Raw genomic sequence first — 21,090 nt, 5'->3', positions numbered from 1 at the left:
AGATCCTATAAATCAAGTAATTCTTCCACAGCAGAGTTGACTGATGGGAATGTATCAGAACTGATGATTTCTGCAAATCAAACAGGAAACAGGAAAAAACAAAGCCGGACACAAGCTATATTTTACTGAGAAGATTTTATATGTTTTGGGCTTTTATGTAAGTGTAAATGAGCAAAGAAGACAAAGATAGAAACAGAGATGGCATGCTGGAATGTAGAGGCAAAAGCCAGAAACCGTAAAAGTGATGTGAAATTTCTATTTAAAAGGGAGGACAGAGGTTAAAATTAAATGTATAGAAGGACAATGAGAGGAATGCAGTGACTGTTAAGTCAGTGTGAGATGGGACCATTAGGGAATTAGAGAGACCTTGAGAAAGCAGAAGAGCAAATTTTGGAACACCGAATAGAACTGGAATCAGCTGGATACTGTGAAGGTTTATTTAGAGTAACATAAGTAGCTTTGCAAGGAATGTGACAATAGATAGGAGAAAACAAAAGAGAGATACCCAGAGAAGTTGTGGATGCCCAGTCCCTGGAAGTGTTCAAAGTCAGATTGGATGGAACTCTCAGCAACCTGGTCTAGTTGAAGATGTCCCAGATTGTTGCAGGGGGTTTGGATCTAATTTAAAGGTCCCTTTCGACTCAAACCATTCTATGATTCTATGAAAGGGAAAATGAATGTATAGCAATAGAACGAGATTTTAGAAGGAGGGAAGCTGGAGAAAGAAAAAATTCTGAAGTAGGAGTGAGTTGATCAGAGAATTGAAAGAATTTAATCATCTGGGCAGGTATCAAAATGAGGGATTTAAGTCACCACATAAGTACACTCACACAGTGTTATTTATATATGTGAGATGAGCCTGGGGGAAGGGGCTGCAGCCTCTTGCTTTCTTTGTAAGTCTGTATTTAATGTGCTAACTAGAATTTGAGAACTTAGGTGCAACTCTTTCTTCTATCATGCATATTCTGCTTGATATACTGTAAGTGAAAACAGTTTCTACATTATAAAGGGCAGCTGAAATTCGGCAGGCTTTGCCAAATGCATAATTTCCTTAGGGTCATTGGTTCTCAGTGTTTTGACAAACCACACATCTATCCCTTGGGAAAGCTCCATACCCTTGTTCAGCATCTGTAAAATGGGGCAACTAGCTCTGCCATAGTACAGAGTGTTGGGAGAATTAATTTTTTTAAGACTATGATAGTGCTATGTACAAAAATCCCAAAAGTAAAAGAACGTGAAGTGAGAAGCTTGTATTGCAGAGTATATTTCAAAGCTGAAGAAATGTTTTGGTGTTAAATTGAGAAAGGAGTTTTGCCTTACTGCCTCTGCTAAATGTTGTAAGAAATACTTGAATGATCTCTTACCTACTCATAGTGTTACATAGCAGTTATGGTAGCATTACCAAATTTGGATGCAAATTCCATTAATGGAGGCATTAAGTCCGTACTTGTTTTTTTAACAGAAAAGCAATTCAATATGTGTATTTTGATGCTTTTTCTGTTTTTGCAGCTTCAGGGGGGCATCTTTCATTGATATATGTTCACTACAGGCTGAACATGAATATATTTTTATTAGATCTGATTTAAAAGTTATTTAAATTTTATTATGGCAGTATCTTTAAAGATTTGTGCTGATATACTTTTTGCTTACGCATTGAAAAGATTTATTCATTAGCCTGATTTGATATGCTATTTTAGGATAGTATGGGGTTTTCTAGGTTGGTATTATGACAATTGAAATAATATTTGTGAAGAAATGCCTTAAAAGTAAATATAAGTCATTACAGAGATTTACACATAACAAGTACAACACACAAATGTAAGGAATAAAAATCTATTTAAGGAAAAATGCTTATTGGGGTGAAGTGAAGCCATAAGTATGCCAGAATTTCACAAGGGTTATCTAAGCATGTCTAGACCTTTGAAGTAGTACAAGGAAGGCATGTAATGACAAAGCTGGTTTTTAGGAATGAAAGAAGCATTATTTCTGCGACAGAGTTTTGTGTTTCACAACTATTGAAATCTTGACCCAACTGAGTTATGGTGTTCAATATAGTAAATAATACAATTTTTCGGAAAGTATCTCAAAAGTTCTTGGTAAATATAGTCAAACAGTAGCTTTGTCAGGTTCAAGCAGGTTAGGTTCAACCTAATCTCCCATCATGCTTAGGACAGATGCAGGATTCAATTCAGTCATCTAAAAGTAGGAATCTAATGCCATTTGAGGTGCTATAGAGGTGTCTTTAAAATGCACATGGAGACTGTCACGTTTTGTACAGGGCATATATAGGGTGGACCTGCACCCTTCTGAATGGCAGCTGTAGGCCAGATGGTAGATATCTGCATTAAGGCAAGGGAATCAATACCAAGGGGACTGAGGTGAGGTGAAATGTTCTCTGGACTCTTGACGGTATTGACTAAATCTTGATTTTGTTGACTAGATCTGAAATGACTGCTCTGGGAGCTTAAATACCTAGGATGCTGGAAATTTAGTTTACCAAATTGGGAATGGAATCTAATCCTAATTTTAGAAAAAAAAAATTCATTTCTACTGGGATTTTTTTTTTTCTGCAAATAGTGCTTTAGAGAAATAAAGGCAGAGATATACTCAGCACAAACTGATTTTCTGAGTAGCTCATTGCATATATTAATGAACAACTAGTATACTTTAACAGCATAACATTTTACAGGACACAGCAAAAGTGTAAAACATTCCTTTAGGTCCTCTAGTTTCTTAGTTAGCTACAAAGGCTTAGATGCTGGATTCCTGACTAATTATGTAGAAAAATTATTGGCACATGTTGCTAGATGTATCTTGTTAACTCCAAAAAATATAGCAGCAGTGTAATGTTGTGGAGTACTAGAGGCTGAGAGAGGTTGTCTGCAGAAATCTTAGATTTGAAAGACATATTAAAATGAGATATGTTTCTCTGAATCAGTAATAATAATGCCCAAGTCCAAAATAAGATAGTGAAAGGACAAATGGTGTATCAGATGCTGCTGTTCTGCCTCTAAGGAAGGGGCACACAGACAAAACAGTGGCTGGCGGCCTGACTAGACAAAGGCCAGGACAGTTGCCTTTGGAGCTGCTTTGGGAGACAAAGCCTGACCATTCCAGCTGCCCATTTAGGCAGGAACTGTCTCAGTTTAAAAATAATCAGAGATACCACACCTCATGTTAAGAGAAGTGTCCCCTTTTCAACACAGGAGTTCAAGTCCTGCAAACTTGCAGACAGCATCGCTTGAGAAAGGGCCGGAAACATAATAAATGACCAGAGATCTTTTTCAGTTTTAGAATTAGGTCATTCATGAATATGTTGTCTAGCAAAAGTATGCCATTTACATTTAATTAATACAGATGAATGCTTTTGATCTGAGAGTTATTTTGGCTCAGATCCCAAACAATGACTTCCAATCATACTGTTTAATGTTGGTGTCTGTCCTGTTCACTGAACTCCCCTATGAAATTACTAGACCTATGAGTCAGGCTTTCAAAGCAGAAACTGGTTTTAATTATTAAAGAAAGTAATTCCACTCAAAAGACCATAGATTACTTCCAGATGATTGGCCAAATTTCCCTTTTTGTCAGTTTTAACATGACACAGTTAATTTACATAGTGCCTAACACAACTTCAAGAAATAATCGACATTATTTAGACCTAATTCTATTGAGTTTTGCTGTCTGACATTCCAATAGAAAGGGTGAATTTTTAGTGAAAACAGCCTGGTTTCAGTATTTATAACATGAGCATTGCAGGACTTGTAACCTAAAGATTAAATAGACCAAAAACATTTGAAAATTACTCCACTGGGATAGACTGTATTTCAACAGGTAGTTCTAAGTAAGGGACGGTGAATACCTTTGTGGTCCAAGGAAAATCTTACTGCTCTCAAATGTAATAAATAGGTCTTGACACTAATAAGGAACAAGTTCTTGACCCTTACAAATATTCTGACACGTTAAGCCTGCCATGCTAGGACAAGAAGAGATGAAGCATCTTTTACTCTCTTTTTTTCTGTTTTTGTCCAGGTTTGGTTTTCCAAGACAGAATTTCCTGAGATGTTTTTCTCTACTGTGAAATAAATATACAGACAGCTCTAAATGTGGATGCAGGGCCTCCTCTGTTTTGGAGATGCTTAATGTTTCAGGTCATTTGTCTTGAAGCAGCAAGGAGCATCGTGGGGTTAGGGTATTTTGGGTATGGAACCCAATGAGTGCTGCAACAGTCTATTTAGCATGGCATTGCAAACCAGCAGTGGTCTGTGGCATATAAGCCGTGATATTGAGCACTAAGGTTATGCAGGCACTAGTAAGTAATGCAGGGAAATGGGAACAAGTCCATGTCGTAAAAAAGTTGTTGCTGACCTGATGAACACATTATATAGATTTAATTTCTACACCTGATGGTATAAATCCAAAAGAAATTAGTTTCTCGTGCTCTAAAACTGCTCTGCAATCCAAAGCTAACCACTAAGTGGGGTCTGCTCAGAGGTTTGCTTTGAAAGTAAATAGTTGAAGTAAAGTAGTGCCAAGTTTTTTAACCGTTCTATGAAAACTCACACAGAAAGTTTGATTTTCATGTATATTTTTCAAGCTGACACTTTTCCCTTAAACTTACAGACATTTCAGTCTTTGAATATTTGAGGCATATTCATAAATGTAATAAACAGCAGAGGGTGGCTTTTGAGTGATGGGCACTTTGTATTATTTAGTAAACTTCATTATACAGGCATCAGCACTCCAATTGTTTTGCAAGATGTACCCAGCAATGCAGCTGGTGAAGAGCTCCCTTTCTTATAAAAAGATGATTGAAATTACTATATGCAAGGCTGTAAAGGCCTATTTTATGTTGAATTAAATTGATTAGAATGAAGACATGATTTTTTTCTAATAAAGATTAATCCAGATTTTAGAAGGAAATTATCTCTACACATCACAGCTTGTCATATGGAATGATTTTTTACTACTACAGCCTTTGAGCCAAATAAAAATATTAAAAACAGAGAAAGATAAATTTATTAAATGTCAAGTGATTAAAACTATAGAAAAAGTCTATATTTTTCATGCCAAACTTCTATTTTTCTTGTAGCCAAAGCAACGTACATCCATAGTATCTTCTCTGGAATTTCACCGAATGAATCATAGCCACAATTATTTTGAAATCAACCCATCCATTGGCTGTGCAAGTTTTATTTCTACTCCTGTGATCAGTCCAGCTAATTATTCCTTTGGATCTCTGGAATACAGTCTTGAAGAGAAAGAACTTCCAGGTATTGAAAAGAAAGTTTACTTTGTCTGTCAATAAAGCTTTATAAAACTTTAGGTCTTTGGGTTTAAGTTGGAATTGTTGTTGACTTTGGTAGTAAAATACATTTATCATAAATACACAGAATTATTCTTGATATTTTTTTCTTACTGCTCCACGAAGGGTTCTGATATTTTATGACTAGTATTATGAGACAGACTTTATTCCTGAATATTATATTTTGCATAAAAACCCTTTTATTTCCAGACTTGCCTAGAACTTATGTATTGTAGTTTTTGAAATTCCGATGATTCATCATCTACTTTCATCATTGTGTGATCAATATACTCCAATAAGAATTTTAAATTGAAAAAAAATTAATTAGAAATCGTTATGTAACCACCAGTAAAGATGTGGAAGGGAGGATTTCTAAGAAATTTGTGATTGTTTCTGCAATAGTAATGGGATTCATTAAAGTAAAACTTCAGTGTATTCGCTCTGATAATAAGAATTGAATAGATAGTGTGATTGTAACAGGGAAGGTTTTATCTGTCAATGGAGATTTACATATTGAAAATGCTTTGAAAAGGATTTAAGTATTTCCTTTTTCACAGATCAAAACTTCAGGAATGGTAAATTCTCGGTAAACCAACATTGACCTTTGTCCCTTCAAATTCCATATAAAAGTTGCTTTATTTAGGCTAAATTTGTGAGAGACAGGTATAGTATTTGGGAAACCTGATGCCTTGAAATTAGTATCTTTGATAGCTAGTTTATGGGATCTGCAGATCAAGTTTAAAAGTGTGTTGTATTTAATATATAAATAGGAGTAGATTACTGTAAAATAAAACTAATAAATGTTGAAATTCAGTGCAACCTTATCAACTTTTTTTTGTAGCATTGGTCTTGAAATGAGATGAATCCTCTTCGTTCCTAGTTGGTAGAATTTAATAATTCTAAAAAGTACGGCTTTTAAATGATTAAAAAATAATTTCATAGCTAGATCAGTAGAAAACTATATGGTTAGGGAATTATTGTGAAATAAGAGTGAGAAATCCTATCTTTGATGAAGAGAGAGTTAAAATGATCAGAGATTATTAATATTGGTTTTTTGGATTATAATATAAACAAAGATAATATATGTAATTATCTTTGAAACTAAAAGAATTTGCTTATGTCATGGATATAGCAAATATTTTTAAACTTAACTGGAAACAAATAATTTGAATGGTATCTTTTATTCCTAGGTCTGGGGTAATTTGATTCTTTAATATCTTGGATGTCTTCTGTTGTTACTGGTTTTTTCTACTGTAAATTTTCCTCAGCAATCACAATGTTTTTCTGGATAGTTGAATGATACTAAATATTTCTTGATGTTTAAAAGCAAAGATAAGAAAACAGAAAGAACATTCACTGGCATTAGATAATTAACTTCTCCAGATTTCTGCTATTGCACTGTTCTGTTAAAGTTCTTCATAATATCTGGATTAACTTGACTCTTAGCTTCTTTGGTTGAATCTATAATGGACTACACTTAGTAACTCCTTATTACTACATTTAATTTTTTCTGAAACTGGGACTATAAGGTCATGCTTTTTAGAATTTTATGTTTCTAATTTATGGGTGATTTCATTTACAGATTGAGTGAAAGCTGAATTTCCTTTTATCTCTGCCCAGAAAGCTAAGAAAAGATAACAGGCAAAATGACTGAAGTTTAGAGCATCTTCTACAAGCTTTTCAATGGTACATTTTACCATCAGTAAATAATTAATTTGCCATTAGTAAATGAAATAATTACAGTAAAATTACAATTCCACCCTCCATTTTCAGCTGGTATTCTGGAATTTTTTAAGTAACATACAGAGCCCCATATTAGACACAATATTAGCCTGAATGAAAAAAAAAAACAAACACATTTTATTTTGGTCATTTAGTTAGTTTTGACTTCTTACTGATAGATGATGCACAGTTAACCCTGCAAGAGAGAAGGAGTGGAAAGAGAATAACAAAATCTGGGAGGAACAGATCAAATTTGTCACTCTTGGAAAAGTCTTTAAGGCTTGTCTCTTATCTAGAACGTTAAAAACTGAACGTTGAATAATAGTAGTCAGCAAGGAGCAGCAGAAACAGTGTTCTGTGTTCTGCTACAGCTTTTCTCTGCTTTCACTAACTGTTGTTTCACTGAAAGGTCCCTTGTTTATTTGCAAAATCTGCAGTGAAATCAAGTACAGTTCAATGTATGACCTAAATATAATCTTCTGAAAATTCATGAAAAATCTGCATCTTAAAATAATGGTTAGTTTAATACTAATTGAAGATTTGTGGTGTTTGAGTGAAACAATTAAAATGCTTTTTACAGGATTTCTAAATCAGAAACTTCTATCTAAATAAGGCATCAATATTTTCCTACTCAGTTTCAGTGTTTTTTATGTTTTCTTCAGAAATTTGAAATGATGCATTATAATTTAGATGAATACATGAAAATAATTATTCTAATTCTAAAATCTTCATAATTTTACCTTTACCTTGGTAGTCTGCTACCAAAGAAGAATCAGCCTGTAATTGATTATTCCTTTTTATGTTTGGGGATCACAGTTTTACTCTTGGAGTTTGCTGATTCCCTACATCACCTGATTTGAAACAGGGTTCTTAATTTTTAAGAAGTATATTTTTATCAAATGAAAAACACTGAACTCTTCCACAGATATATTTCATATCTGTGACATATTATCTGAATTAAAGTATATATGACAACATTTCTGATTAATTATCTGGAGAACAGGCCACATATAATGGTAAATATTTTCTTCAACTTTGGCATCAGATACCCTTGTAGAGTAAACAAACCATACATGGTTTGCAGCAGATGGCTGCAAACATGCATACATGGATGGCAGCAGATACCTTAATATGAAGTTGCCTGATGTGAGGATAAAGGTTCTGTCCTTTGTTTTGAGCTTCAGGTGATGAAAGAACCTGCAACTAGTTGATGGCAACACTTCTGTCACTTCAATGTGTGTAGGGTAGACTGTCTGAATGCAGCTTTGGCATGACCTGTTTTCAGGGCTTTGTCTGGTGTCAGAGCATTGACATCAGAGAAGCATTCTCGAATTCCAAGTGAATGGTCATGATTTCATAGCATTGAATTTTGCCTCAGGTTGGAGGCCAATGCATCCCATTAATAATCAGCTACTACACATAGTAGAATAGTAAGTTACTGTACTAAAAGTGAGACCACTCCATTGCACAGAGAAGTCATTTCTATAACTCTGCCCCAGCAAGATATGTGTAATTTTCTTGATCATCTGAATACAAGTTTAGTAGGTGTTCTATAAGATAACACACATGAAAAATTAAATACCTGATAATCAGATGATGTTTGTTACTTTGACCGTGAACTAAGACCACAGATGTGCCAGATAATTCACTCCAGGAGAGGGCAGCCTGGGCTTTCAGGGAAATGCCTGTCTAACAGATCTCTCTGCCTTGTTTTCTATATCCCTCAAGTTCTCTTGGAACTGTAAATCTTAAAGATTGAAGGCAACAGAACTGTAGCCTTTTGGTAACATCAGCTTGGTACAATCAACACTTGCAGCTGAAACTGTCAGTCTGGATGATTTTCTTTTTAATTTTTGCTTGATCAGTCTAAATAATGTATCTTTCTCTAACCCATATAACTTCATTATGTCTTCTCATCCTGAATATAATTGGGCCATGAAATTAAAAGAAAGTTCTGCAGAGGTTCTTTTTCTGCTTCAGATCACAAAATAGGTCTGTACTCAGACTCATGTATGCAGCAAAAATATCAGCAGATATCTGAAGGTAATCTCATTACAATCTTTCTCTTCGGTCCGTGAAAATCTGTACACTTTCAATAAGTTCAGTATGCCATTCATTGTAAAAGAGGATACAGTTTTTATCTCATCTTGTTGTGACAGAGAAATATTTACTGGGTTTATCTGTTAGTTAGAATGTCTGTCCTCACTGGAGAAGACCTTAATGTAGCTGTTACTGCTTTATATGCCATATTCTCTGACTGTGAGGGACATTATTTATTAAATCTTAAAAGGCTACATTTTTCCTTAAAACAGCCCAGAATGTACAATTAAGAATTTAATATTTAATGTGTACACTGTAATTTTTTCTCTTCTACTTTTGAAAAAATTACATTTGAGTCACACCTTTGATTCCTTCTCTAAGCGTCTTCAGATCTTTCTTTACAGTACATGTCTGATGAAATTGTTCTGTCTCACAAGCCCTATTTCAGAAAAGCAGAAAAGCAGCCCTAAAAGCTTAAAACTTGCAGTTTTATCTTTTTCTTTTGAGATAGTTAAGAAATACAACATGTTAGAGTTAGAAACCTCTTTCAGAGACCAGGCCTAAAATTCTTGACTATGTTGCACTCCTGTATACAGTCAGAATTTATTCTGGTGCAGAATATTTCTTTATGTGACAATAGCAAATTTGCTCTTTGAAGTAGGTCACATATCTGTCAACATTACTTTCTCATTCAACATTACTTTCTCATATCTCAAGAGCTGATATGGAAAGATCAAACTCTGATGTCTATGTAGAATCTTCAAGCTTTCTTTCTTCAATTATAAAAGGTTTTGGAGTCACTAGAACTGAAATACAAAATGAAAGGGATACAAAGAAGAAGACAGTAAATTTTATGGCCAGAGCATTTTTTAGGTGTGCTGTATGCAAGTTCATGGTATACTGTGTTTGTTAACAAACCCTCACATATAAGAAAAAGAACACATGGTTTTCAAATGGCAGAAAAAGGGCAAAATATTAGCTTGTAATGAAATAAGAATAACCAACAAATTTTGGTAGATAAAGCATTCCCATCTCCTTTATCCAGAAACCTGTAATCCAGTGAGATAGTATTTGAAAAAACTGGTATTACCTGTCTATACCAGCTTGTCATTGATTGAAAACTATTTTTCCAGATTAAATGGCTTTGAACGTCAAGTTCAGGCCCTCTTTTCTCTGGTTTTAAATTTTCTTCATCTTCTTCTTGATTACAATGCAACAAATTCTGCTAAGGCATTCTTCAAAACAGGTTAATTTGAACCTTTTCATCTGTGAAGATTATCTTTTTTTCCCTATAATTTATAGCTAAGTTCAACTGAGTGCAATTAGTAAGACATACTAGAGCTATTCCAGGAACTGCTACTGGGGGTCATACTCAGTACTGTCTCAAACAGTTTATTTTTTGTTCTAATTAACTTGTCCAGCAGATGTAGCATGTTGAGACCTCCTTATGTTGCCCTTCTTTTTGCTGCATCTAATTTCAGCCTTTGCACAGTTACCCAAGGCAAGACATGGTCTGTCCCACAGGGACAGAGAAATGTAGGATTGATTAATATTATAAACTTCTCTTTCTTAACTATTATTGTCTTTGCATCGTCCTGTTGCAAAGCAATGTATTTCATGAAGCTCATTGTAATCATATCTAGATGTTACAAATATGTCCAAAATTCTAGTGGCAGAAAGGTCTTCCGAGGCAATACCTGGAAAGCTGTGGATGAAACCAATTTCTGTTGTTCCAGTCAAAACCAGTATACCTTCTTCAAAAAAATTTGGTTTTGCTAGTGCTTGCATGAATCATTAGATAAAATATGCCCCTAAATCTCATGCCACCGGAACTTAAAAGGGATCTCTGAAACGAATCCTCCGCAGCCCCCCCGGGGCTAGCTCAGTTTCTTGGGAGGCCTTGGGGGAATATTTCAGGGATAGGGCAATAGATCCAAGAGAGGCTCTTACCCCCAGGGTTGATCCAAAACGTTTATTTCAGGAGGAGAAACGAGGGCAGGAGGCCCTGAGGGCAAGGGAGGTCCAGAAGGAGGGAAAGAGAGCTGGAGCCTTGGAGGGCCGGAGGGCAAGAGGAAGAAAAAAGGGAGGACAGACCCTAATCAAGGTTTCTGTCCAGGGGGGATGGCTGGATCTCAGCCAATTAGGTCAAGAAAGGAAGGAAGGGTAAAACTACATGGTTACAGGCTTCAGGGGTCCTAGGGAGAAACCATTCCCCAGAGGAATACAACAGATCTCCTTGGAATTAACTATATTATTCCAACTTAAAGCTCCTGGCTATTAACCAGCCCTTCAGTAATGCTTCTGCAGTGTTGTCATTCAGTCTTTTCTCAGGCTTAAGGGAATTATTTGGGCAAAACTCACTTAGTTGTTCGTGTGAACCTGCTCTCCAAACATACTGTCTCACATGTCACCCACTATGTGGACATTCCAGTTGCTAAAAATTGGTAAAGTAATATGGAAATAAAACAATTTGTAGCAAGCATATTGAGGGAATAAAATTGCAGATGGGTCTCAAATCTCTGTTGTCAGATAAAGCACTGGATGTGTTAATCAAACAAGAAATGACATGCACAGCTTATCTCTTTTCAAATCAAATTCTGAACCATCTGACCACATGTAGAAAGGCATGTGTTGAGCCATGTGCCTGCCTATCTTTTATTCAAATGGCTATTCTTCACAGGATGTGCTCCTTTCACCCACATTTGCCGACAATGAACAAAGTTAGCTATTGCTGACAAAACAGGGAGAAAAAAATCCCTTGTAACACTTAAGATACATTTACTAATTTTGAAAGCCTGTATTCTTAGGCTTCAGTTTGGCAAGGAGGAGGGTAGGAAATAGAGCAATACTCTGATGATTCTGGAGATGAAAATTTTAGAGACTGTCCTAAAAGTGGGGAAAATTTCCCTCAGGATCCTTAGGAGCATTGTTTTACACTGCTGTCAGGTTCAGTAGTTAGCTATTTCTCTGAATCCTTTTTTGCATCTGAAGTAAGCATAATATGAAGCTTGTTGCAATGTATGCATGCTTGTATACACGTCTATTTGCAGCTATTAAAATCTTTTACACTTCATTTAGTTGCATACATCCCCTTCCTTGAGAGGTGTCAGCACAGATAAATAAGTGCTTCACCGCATCATAAAATGATTCCCTGAAGGAACAACAGATACTACCATATTAAGTCAAGAAGGACTTTCTAAGGACCTTCTTTTGAGGAACCTTCTTTTGAGGTAATGAGTGCAGTTGTTAGAAGCAATATAATAAAAAATGTTATTTATCTAAATTTACTGTAGTTTTTTTCAGGTGTAATAACTATCCTGACATGTAAGGTCATGAGAAGAAGTATTTTCTGTAATGTGTCGTAATTCTTAGCCATTTCTAGAAGCTGAGTAACTATAGACAACACTCATATTTATCTGATTGTCATTTTAGTCAGCTTTTTGCTTTGCTGTTTTGGTTTGGTATTTTTACTGAGCTGGAAGCAAAATAACTCCTTAACTTGTAGTAGGACCATTTGCAGAGACAGACTGTTTTAGTCTTTAGGCTGTCACCATGCCTTGTATTGTTCCCTTATCTTTCCATTGGACATTTTGTAAATAAGATTGACCAAGCTGTGGAGGGATGCTCTTGAAAACTTCATCACTTCATCAGTCAGACGAATTGCCATTGCGAGATGAAGGAAATGAGCAAAGAGCACTAGGATCTCTGTCTTCAATTCCTCACAATATTGTTTGTGGTACAGTTTTCTTTTACCCTGTGAATGCACTTAAACTGATTGCAACATTATTTAGCATATTCTATCTTACATTTAATTTTTTTTTTCTTTTCCTGGGTCATGTCCTCTTATTTGTATTTAATTGCTTTTCTGCTTTTTCTCCTTTGTATCTTTTGGAAAGCTTTCTACTCACCAGCTGTATTTCCAAGCTCTATGTGAGATGATTAGAACAGAAGGCAATGGCAAAAATGTGCCTGTTTTTTTTTAAAGAAATTTTAGTCCTCTGAGTATAATTAGTGATGTCCAGTTTTAAGAAAAACAAAAAGCTTTCTGTATAACATACCAGCCAGTAACAAAACAAAACAAAACAAAACAAAACAAAACAAAAACAAAACAAAGCAAAACAAAACCAAACCAAAACAACAACAAAAAAATTTAAACGTTTATGTTTTCTCCTAAGGCCATAATGAAATTAAAGACAATTTTGTTTCACTTTCTTGCACACAACTGACTAGATTTCATTCTTTCTTTCTTTTCCTCGCTGTCCTATTGTAATGTTAGTATCATTTGATGTAACAATCATCTCTCTTTATGTTGTTCCAAGGTGTATTAAAAAAATGGGGATGGGAAAACAAGCCTTCTTTACCTTTGGTGAATATCCAAAAACTACGGTAGAGTCAGTCTTCCTCATTAGCTAATTGACTACGTATTTTATAAACAGCTCTAGCTGAACAATGTAAATGTAACAAATATCAGACTACATTGCTGATGGTAATGTTCTTGTGGAAAATTAAAATTTGATGCCATTTAGTGAAAAACAAAAACTGAACACCAGTCTGCCTCATTCTGGAGCAGCCACTGTCATTTTTCCTAAAATAGATATGATGCTCTGAGTTTCAGAATTTTGATTCCAGTCTTGAAAGCCATTTTTTCAGGAGGATTTGGTCAATAAATCTGAGACAATTTCATGAATGGTTTCAAAATGACTGAATAGATCTTACTGTAAACCAAGATTAAATATTTGCATCTGATTCTTGCTATATTGAATAGCTTCTATACAGTGGCTAGTTTGATTTGTAATTAAAAATTTTAAAAATAATGGCAGGTTTAAAAAAAATTAAAATATTCCTTGCTTTTGGGAGCATTTTTGGTAGAAATGATTGATTGTACAATTTCAGTATATAATAAAATTGAAACTCAAAATTTCTTTGAAAACTCACAGAAACACTATGTTACACCTAATTTAGCACTTGATCATACAAGCTCTGTATATGACTTTTCAGTTAGGATTTATAATTGTAATGTAGCTCTAATGGTACAGTTGAATGAATGGAAAGTATTTTTTTTTCCATTTCTGATTTTTACATAGTGAGAGATTGATTATCTTCTTAGAGCTATGCAGAGGGTTCAATGGGAACTTAGACTTATTCATTTGAAGAAGAAAAATGCACATGGACATGTCTGGGGAAGATACAAAGCTGTACTCTGAAAATATGTCAGAACCGTCAGGTACCCAAATGTGTAAGTTGTCAGAGGTTTAGAAAAAACAGGACAGAAAATAATATGGTTGTCTGAGTAAGAGTAAAGTTTTACCTACCCTGTAGTTTTACCTACCTACCTTTTACCTACCCAGTTATGGATGCCTTTGGGAAATGTGTAATTGCAAAGCAGTGGCTTAGTGACACCCCTTCATAATGCTACAGCCTTTGCGTATTTGCAGCCCAAGGTCCTCCTAAGCTCAACTATCTCCTGGATATTTCATGTGTATTATGTAACCTTACTAGATGTGTGTTCTATGAATGTATCCATTCTCCATGCAACTCATGCAACCCATATGCTGATTTTATTCCCACAAGTAATTTTTCAAGGAATTACATACTTAACTAAGTGTCTAATCACCATGAGGGAATTCCATCTTTTGTTTCAATAATAATTTCAAAACTCAGAAAGCTGAAACATGGGTCTGCCGTTTATGTTCTAGAGCTTTCATTTGTGTCACTTGTACCCAGCAAATTGTGACACCATCTGATGGCAATTTTCTGAATTTCAACAGCACTGTTCATAAAACTAAGATTCTCAGTTCCTGAGATATAGAATAATTTTCTAATCACAGAATATTCTGAGCTGGAAGGGACCCACAAAAATCATCAAGCCCAGCTCTTAAGTGAATGGTCCATACGGCAATGGAAGATGCAACCTTGGTGTTATTAGCAATATGCTCTGAACAACTGAGCTAATCTCTTGGCTTTTTTTTTTTTTTTCCTAGTTATGCATATTTTTCTTATATCAAAGGAAGACCTTGGGCAAATCATTTAGAAGGAAACTCTTATTTTCAATTTTGCTAGCGTTCTGGAAATCTCATTAGCAGCTATTTATAGTTTACGTATTTACAAGGATGAAAGTGTTGAAGGCTTACTCTGCAGTGGCATTATATATGCTGACTTAATATATAAGTAATGCTGAAGAGCCCACTTAAGAAAGACCTCTGGATCAATCTTGTATGACTCACGAGGAATAATAATGTCTCCTATGGATTTTATTTTTAAAGAAAATATTTAAGAATTGGTGCCTCCAGAGATATTAATAGAATGGCAAGATTCTCTATAACTCTTCCTCCCAGTATCCATTTTGTCAACAGAAGAGGCAGCACACACCAAGGAGTTTGTGTCACGCTTCTGATGATCAATGTAATACACTTTCTAAAGTATCATGTAGACTTTAGCTTTGATGATGGGATCTGTGTTTCTGGCACAAGTCAGGCTCTAAGTGGCTGTAGAGAGAAATATGTGTTTGTACAATTGTTTGCAAGATGTTTGCTTGTCAAGAAAGAAAAATCTCCATGCAAAACCTCAGCCTATATGTGAAAACACAAAGACATGCAGAACTAATTTCCCCATACCATTTTAGTACAACTTTAATTAAAAATCTTCTTTAGTTTAAATACATCTCTGGCGCCCTGTATGCCTGCTTTTTAAAATTTAAATTTAAGTTTTTCTTCAAATATAATGCTCCCAGAGCAGCTTTTAATTTATCAAAGTGTGAAGATATCATATACACACACACATATATGTAGGCATGCTTGAAATCTGTAATGTTACATCTATGTGGTGACCAGCAATAGGACCCGAGGGAATGGCCTGAAGTTGTGTCAGGGGAGGTTCAGGTTGGATATTAGAAAAAGGTTCTTCACCCAGAGGGTGACTGGGCACTAGGACAGGCTCCCCAGGGCAGTGGTCACAGCACCAGCCTGAGAGAGCTCAAGGAGCATCTGTACAATTCTCTCAGGCACAGGGTGTGACTCTTGGAGATGGTGCTGTGCAGGCCAGGAGTTTGACTCGATGATTCTTGTGGACCCCTTCTAACCCAGCATATTTTGTGACTCTGTGATGCTGCTGTGTTTAGCTTACATGAATTTTAATCAGGAGAAAGGTAAGTGTAGGTTTATTCAGTTTTAGTGTTCACTGGACTCCATGGAATGCTATAAGCAAATACTATAGTTGAATAATAATTAAATGTTTAATGGAAAGAAGTCAATAACAAATTATTAAAGGTTAATTTTCTTTTTTGTTTCTAATTTGGTGGTTTCCAGAGTAGGACCATGAGGTTGTCACTGGGGACTTCAATTTCGGATTATGAAAATTTATGAAAAACCAACTTCTCCCTACATAGCAGTCCTCTAAGAGGCAGTTTAATGTTGCTATTACTAAGACAAAGGTAAAAATCAGGTATCGTTCAAATGAATCCTGTATATCATATAGATTCTTGCTGGATCTTAAAATTTTGGCTTTGAAAGTCTAGTGGCACCTTAAAAATTATGGAAGAACAAGTCATGTAAATAATGTAAAAGTAAACAAAGGTATATTTGAGCCCACATTCCCACTTAATTTTAGCCAGAAGGAAGACACTTCAAGATTGCACTTCAAGATTGCTCCGAGATGTGAGTAAAACTACCAAAAATAGGAACTGTGGAGAGATTGGAGAGATTTCCTGAATCATCTGAGTGTTTTAGCCAAACTAAAACACTAATGCATGTGCACCTGTAAGCCTTCAGTACAAGTGAGCTCCTATTAACCATGAAAAACTGAGATGAATGAAAACAATGAGAAATGAGAGATTCTGAATGTTTCAGCTGTAGAAAAAGCTCTAATTGTCCCTTTTACCATGTCAAATATCAGAAAGCCTAACTATGAGATACAGGTTTTGTATGACTAAGCTTATTGTTTTGCTCTTTTTTCTGGGAACAATTCCAAGAGATAAATGTTAAAACCATAAATATTAAATTATTTGAATCACTTGCTGTCTATCAAAGCAATTAGAATAACCCCTACCTACTTTCTAGCTAGTTCATATCCCTCAGATAAAGTGAGATGATGCTCAAAATTGCCCTCCCTTCCCACTCCTCTGGAAAGGTGTTCTATGTCATGTTCATAGGCAAGAGAAAGGAGACACTGAAAAAGAAAAAAAAATTGAGTAACAACATAGAAGAAGGAAAACAGTTCTGAAAATATGGGTTCAGGGAATAGGGAAGGCTTTTTTTCCTTGTATTACCAGGCATTTTTCACAAAGCTAAAAACAGACATTATTTCTCACAGCAGCATGTACTGCATGAACTATTCTCCCCCGAGTTTTTTTGTTACTTAGGAGGTAGTTTTATACCATGACCACAGAATAATAAATACTTATCGCCATTTTGTTTTCATATTGTAAAATTATATATAGTCTGTTCATCTTTTCATTCCCTTTGGTGAACGATGTACTCCTCCTCTGAGCTTACCGTACTCTAGTATAGGCAAAAAAATCCCTTGATAATGTCCTGCCAAGCCAGTGGAACTGACAGCCCATATCTGCCTACATGTTATCAGGGGAAGTTCTCCTTGGACAGTGTATCACTAAAGAGTTTCTAAGAGAATTTAGGCAGCTGTGCTTTGGTGGTTTAACAAGCTGCCAGCCCTCATCTGCTGTATCTTCATGCTTTTACTCTATGGCAAATGCTGAATTTATCTGCTTCACAGTGAAATAGAGATGGAGCACTGTTGGTTATCATCCATGTAGGAATGCTAAGAGTAAACTCTTGATAAGGTACTACAAGAGTATTGATGCCTGAGTGATGTGTTGCCTTTTATCATATAGTTACACAGTGAAAATGATGGGGAAATGGAAATAACACTAATCTCAGTTAAAGATAAGATGAGCAGTACCGAAGTTCTAAATGCCTCATTTAATTTTGTAGAAAAATTTTAGAACAGACCTATTTCAAATTCCAGTCAAGTGTCATAATGTGTCTTAATGATTATTTCAGGAAATAATCACACATGATTATTTTAGGATTTCAGAAAATTCAGAACTGATATATTTCTTCTCTCAAGAACATTCTTCCACAGTAAAGCAGCAATTGAAACATCACCTATAGCAACAGTAGCCATGGGGAAACATTTTTTTTTCAGTCAGTGAAAGCAAACCACTATCACAAAATGAGGTACGCACAACATCGAAGCAAGATCTCCTGATGGTGTTTACCTGGAATCTTGATGAAGTAAACACTCTTAATGCATACTTCAATATTTTAGATTTTTAAATTACACCCTTTGAGTTTAATAATATCATATATTTTGTTCTAAACTACTCTGCCTCTTATTACTCCAAGGATGATATTGAGTTGCCCTAAATACATCAGCTACATAAATAATCAGCACAATTACTTTAGCAAGTGTCATATAGTTGTTGCTTCTCTTTGCCTTTTGGAATTTAAATGATCATAGATTATTATGCCTTGAATAAGTTTTTAACTTCTCGTTATAATTGGATGTCATGTTGTGTTTGCCTTATGAGAGCTTTATTTCTTTTTATGGGAGCTCTATGTACTCTTAGCACTTGGAAACCAAACTTAGTTACTGGATATGCACTCTCCTCCTTCATTCTTCTGCGTCACAACCAATAAGGCCATTCATGCTTCCAAACCCCATGTTCAGGTACTGATACTGAGTTACAATAGTGTTGAACAAATAAAAAACCCACCCATCACTCTGTTTGTAATTAAATTCTGCCTCAGCACCACAGACAGCAGATCTTGTACAATTAGCATCATATCTATAAGCAAATTAAGCTTAAAGAATTGATTACTAAATGCTGTCACTAAAGTAGTATTAGGAAAAAAATACACAAAATGGTAAAAATTTGTTAACACTATTGCACAGCTTTCAGTTGTCTCAGTCCTAAGTCTGATAACTCAAGGATAAGGACAATGATGATACATAATAAAAGAAAAATGTTTCTAAGCAAACCATTTTCTTGTAAAGGACATGTAATTCTTAGCATTCCTTATACCCCTCATCCCCTGGAACCTTAAAAACTAAAATTAAAATAAACTGAAGATATGGCAGTAGGTCCATTTTTTTCTTCTAAGTAAATGTCTATAATATGATTATGCTAAATCTGATGAGAAATTTAGAAGTATTTTGTATTCTGACTTAGAAATATTGTCAAAAATTTCAGAAAGGGAAAAAGGAAAATTGACTACATAGGTCAAAATCAGGAGAAAAAAGAGAAAAAGAAAACAGTAGGCAGCAGTTTGATTGCTAATTCTCATCTATACTTAAAAATCCTTCTTTCAAGTACCTGTTTTTTAGTGGATATAGCAAACTGTTCTGCATGCTATCACTCATTCATCCATAACATGAAAAATAAATTAGACTGTTTATAAGGGAGTTTTAATTACATGCTGTAGTTACATATGCTGTATAATTATTTGAATTCACTGTTTGGACCAAAATGTGCAAATGTATTTTTCAAAATAAAATGTTCTGTATACTACCTATAGTTATAGGTATCTATAACTATACCTATATAGCTATCTATAGAAGGTGTCGTAGAATATTTGATACTGACAATATATGCAATTTGGTAAGAAAATGTATTTAAAATTCTGATTATCAGTTGAAATTCTTTATGGGCCTGATCCAATACTTACTGGTATTAGTGGAAATATTCTTACTCAGTTTAGCAGATTTCAGAGAGAATCAGACTCCAACACATTAAAAATTACTAGTGTTGAAGAGCGTTTTCTTTCTAAAAACACTGGAGGCAAGTACATTAGTTCAAAACCAGTGGGATATGATTCTGAACTAAATCTATAATTCTAAATTAGAACATGTGCAGGATAGAACTGATCAGTGATTTAAAACAGATTTGAATTGGACTGGCACACTTAACTGACAAGACTTGGGATTATTCTGTGCTCTAAAAAGGCATTTAAATCGGCATGCTTCCTGTTATTCTAAGGCTAGCAATCAATTTGGGGCATTTTAGCACAGTACATCACTTATTTCTGTTTCAGATTCTAAAAATTGCTTTGAAGTATATGCCAGAAGCAAAATTATATCTGCCCATAGATTAAATAACTCATTCTCTGTGGCTTCCTCTGATGTGAAGTAAATCTCTGCTCAGGAAAAATACAGTTTTTAATAATAGAATAATATGTAACTCCTAATTTTAAGATGAATATTTAGCATTCTAAGTTGAACATTTAGCATTCCGTCAACTGTATGGGCTAAATTGTGGCACAGAGTCAAATATCTGATGGAGGTGCATCAAAGAAGTCCGTCTCAGCTGGGCACAATCTGCTCTTGGAAATAAGACAAAGATGAGGGACTGTTGTCCACTCTGTGTTATGCCAATAATAAATTTGAGTCCCATTGGATAAGTGGTTATTAGAAAAGCTTAGAAGTATTAGAAAAAATGGTTCTGTTTTTATTATTTTTTACTTAACAGTGCAAATTTATGGAAAATAATTTGAACCTGTTGCCTCTGCCTCTTTTCCTCAGATGTGTAAGATGTAACATGCTAGAAGAAAAGAGGATTGGGTTATCTCTTCAGCCCTTACCATGGAGTTCAGAGAGAGTTTCTGTGTGGTGTTTTTGGACAGCTGTCTTGCTAGCTGATGTAAGGTCTTGTGGCAGGCTTTCACACATCCACAGAAGATCAGGAGCAGCACACAGTGCGGCCTTGTGTAGATTCAGAGCAGTACATAAATAGAAAATCATAGAGAGAGATGCCTAGGTCAGACCATCACAGCTATAGTCCCATTACTCCTATCTGGTCTTCAAAACATTTTCATACCAGTTTTCTGCATAACTCTGAACCCTTAAATATTGTAAGATTATCACAATGAAGCTCTGTGTCATCATTTCTGTTGCTGTGGCATTGAGTACCTGCTTTGTTAGGGTTAGGCATTAGCTGCATTGTATCTGCTTGTGTTAGTATGGTTTATAAGGAGAATTCACATAAAGGGAATGCAGGGCATGTTATCACTAGG

At 35.2% G+C, this 21,090-nt stretch overlaps 1 protein-coding gene across 2 annotated transcripts in view; it reads left to right on the top strand.

Moving 5' to 3' along the window:
- The window catches only part of ANKS1B (ankyrin repeat and sterile alpha motif domain containing 1B), a 413,515-nt gene that overhangs the window by 148,755 nt on the left and 243,670 nt on the right, over positions 1-21,090 (top strand). For both annotated transcript variants that reach the window (XM_066319365.1, XM_066319364.1), the window contains exon 12: positions 5,090-5,270. In XM_066319365.1, the coding sequence (XP_066175462.1) occupies positions 5,090-5,270 (181 nt within the window). The remainder of the gene's footprint in view (positions 1-5,089; positions 5,271-21,090) is intronic.

Source organism: Sylvia atricapilla, chromosome 5 (genome assembly GCF_009819655.1).
Source record: "Sylvia atricapilla isolate bSylAtr1 chromosome 5, bSylAtr1.pri, whole genome shotgun sequence".
In the NCBI taxonomy this organism is placed as follows: domain Eukaryota; kingdom Metazoa; phylum Chordata; class Aves; order Passeriformes; family Sylviidae; genus Sylvia; species Sylvia atricapilla.
Note: the sequence above shows the minus strand (reverse complement) of the source record. Positions and strands in the feature narration are given on the sequence as shown.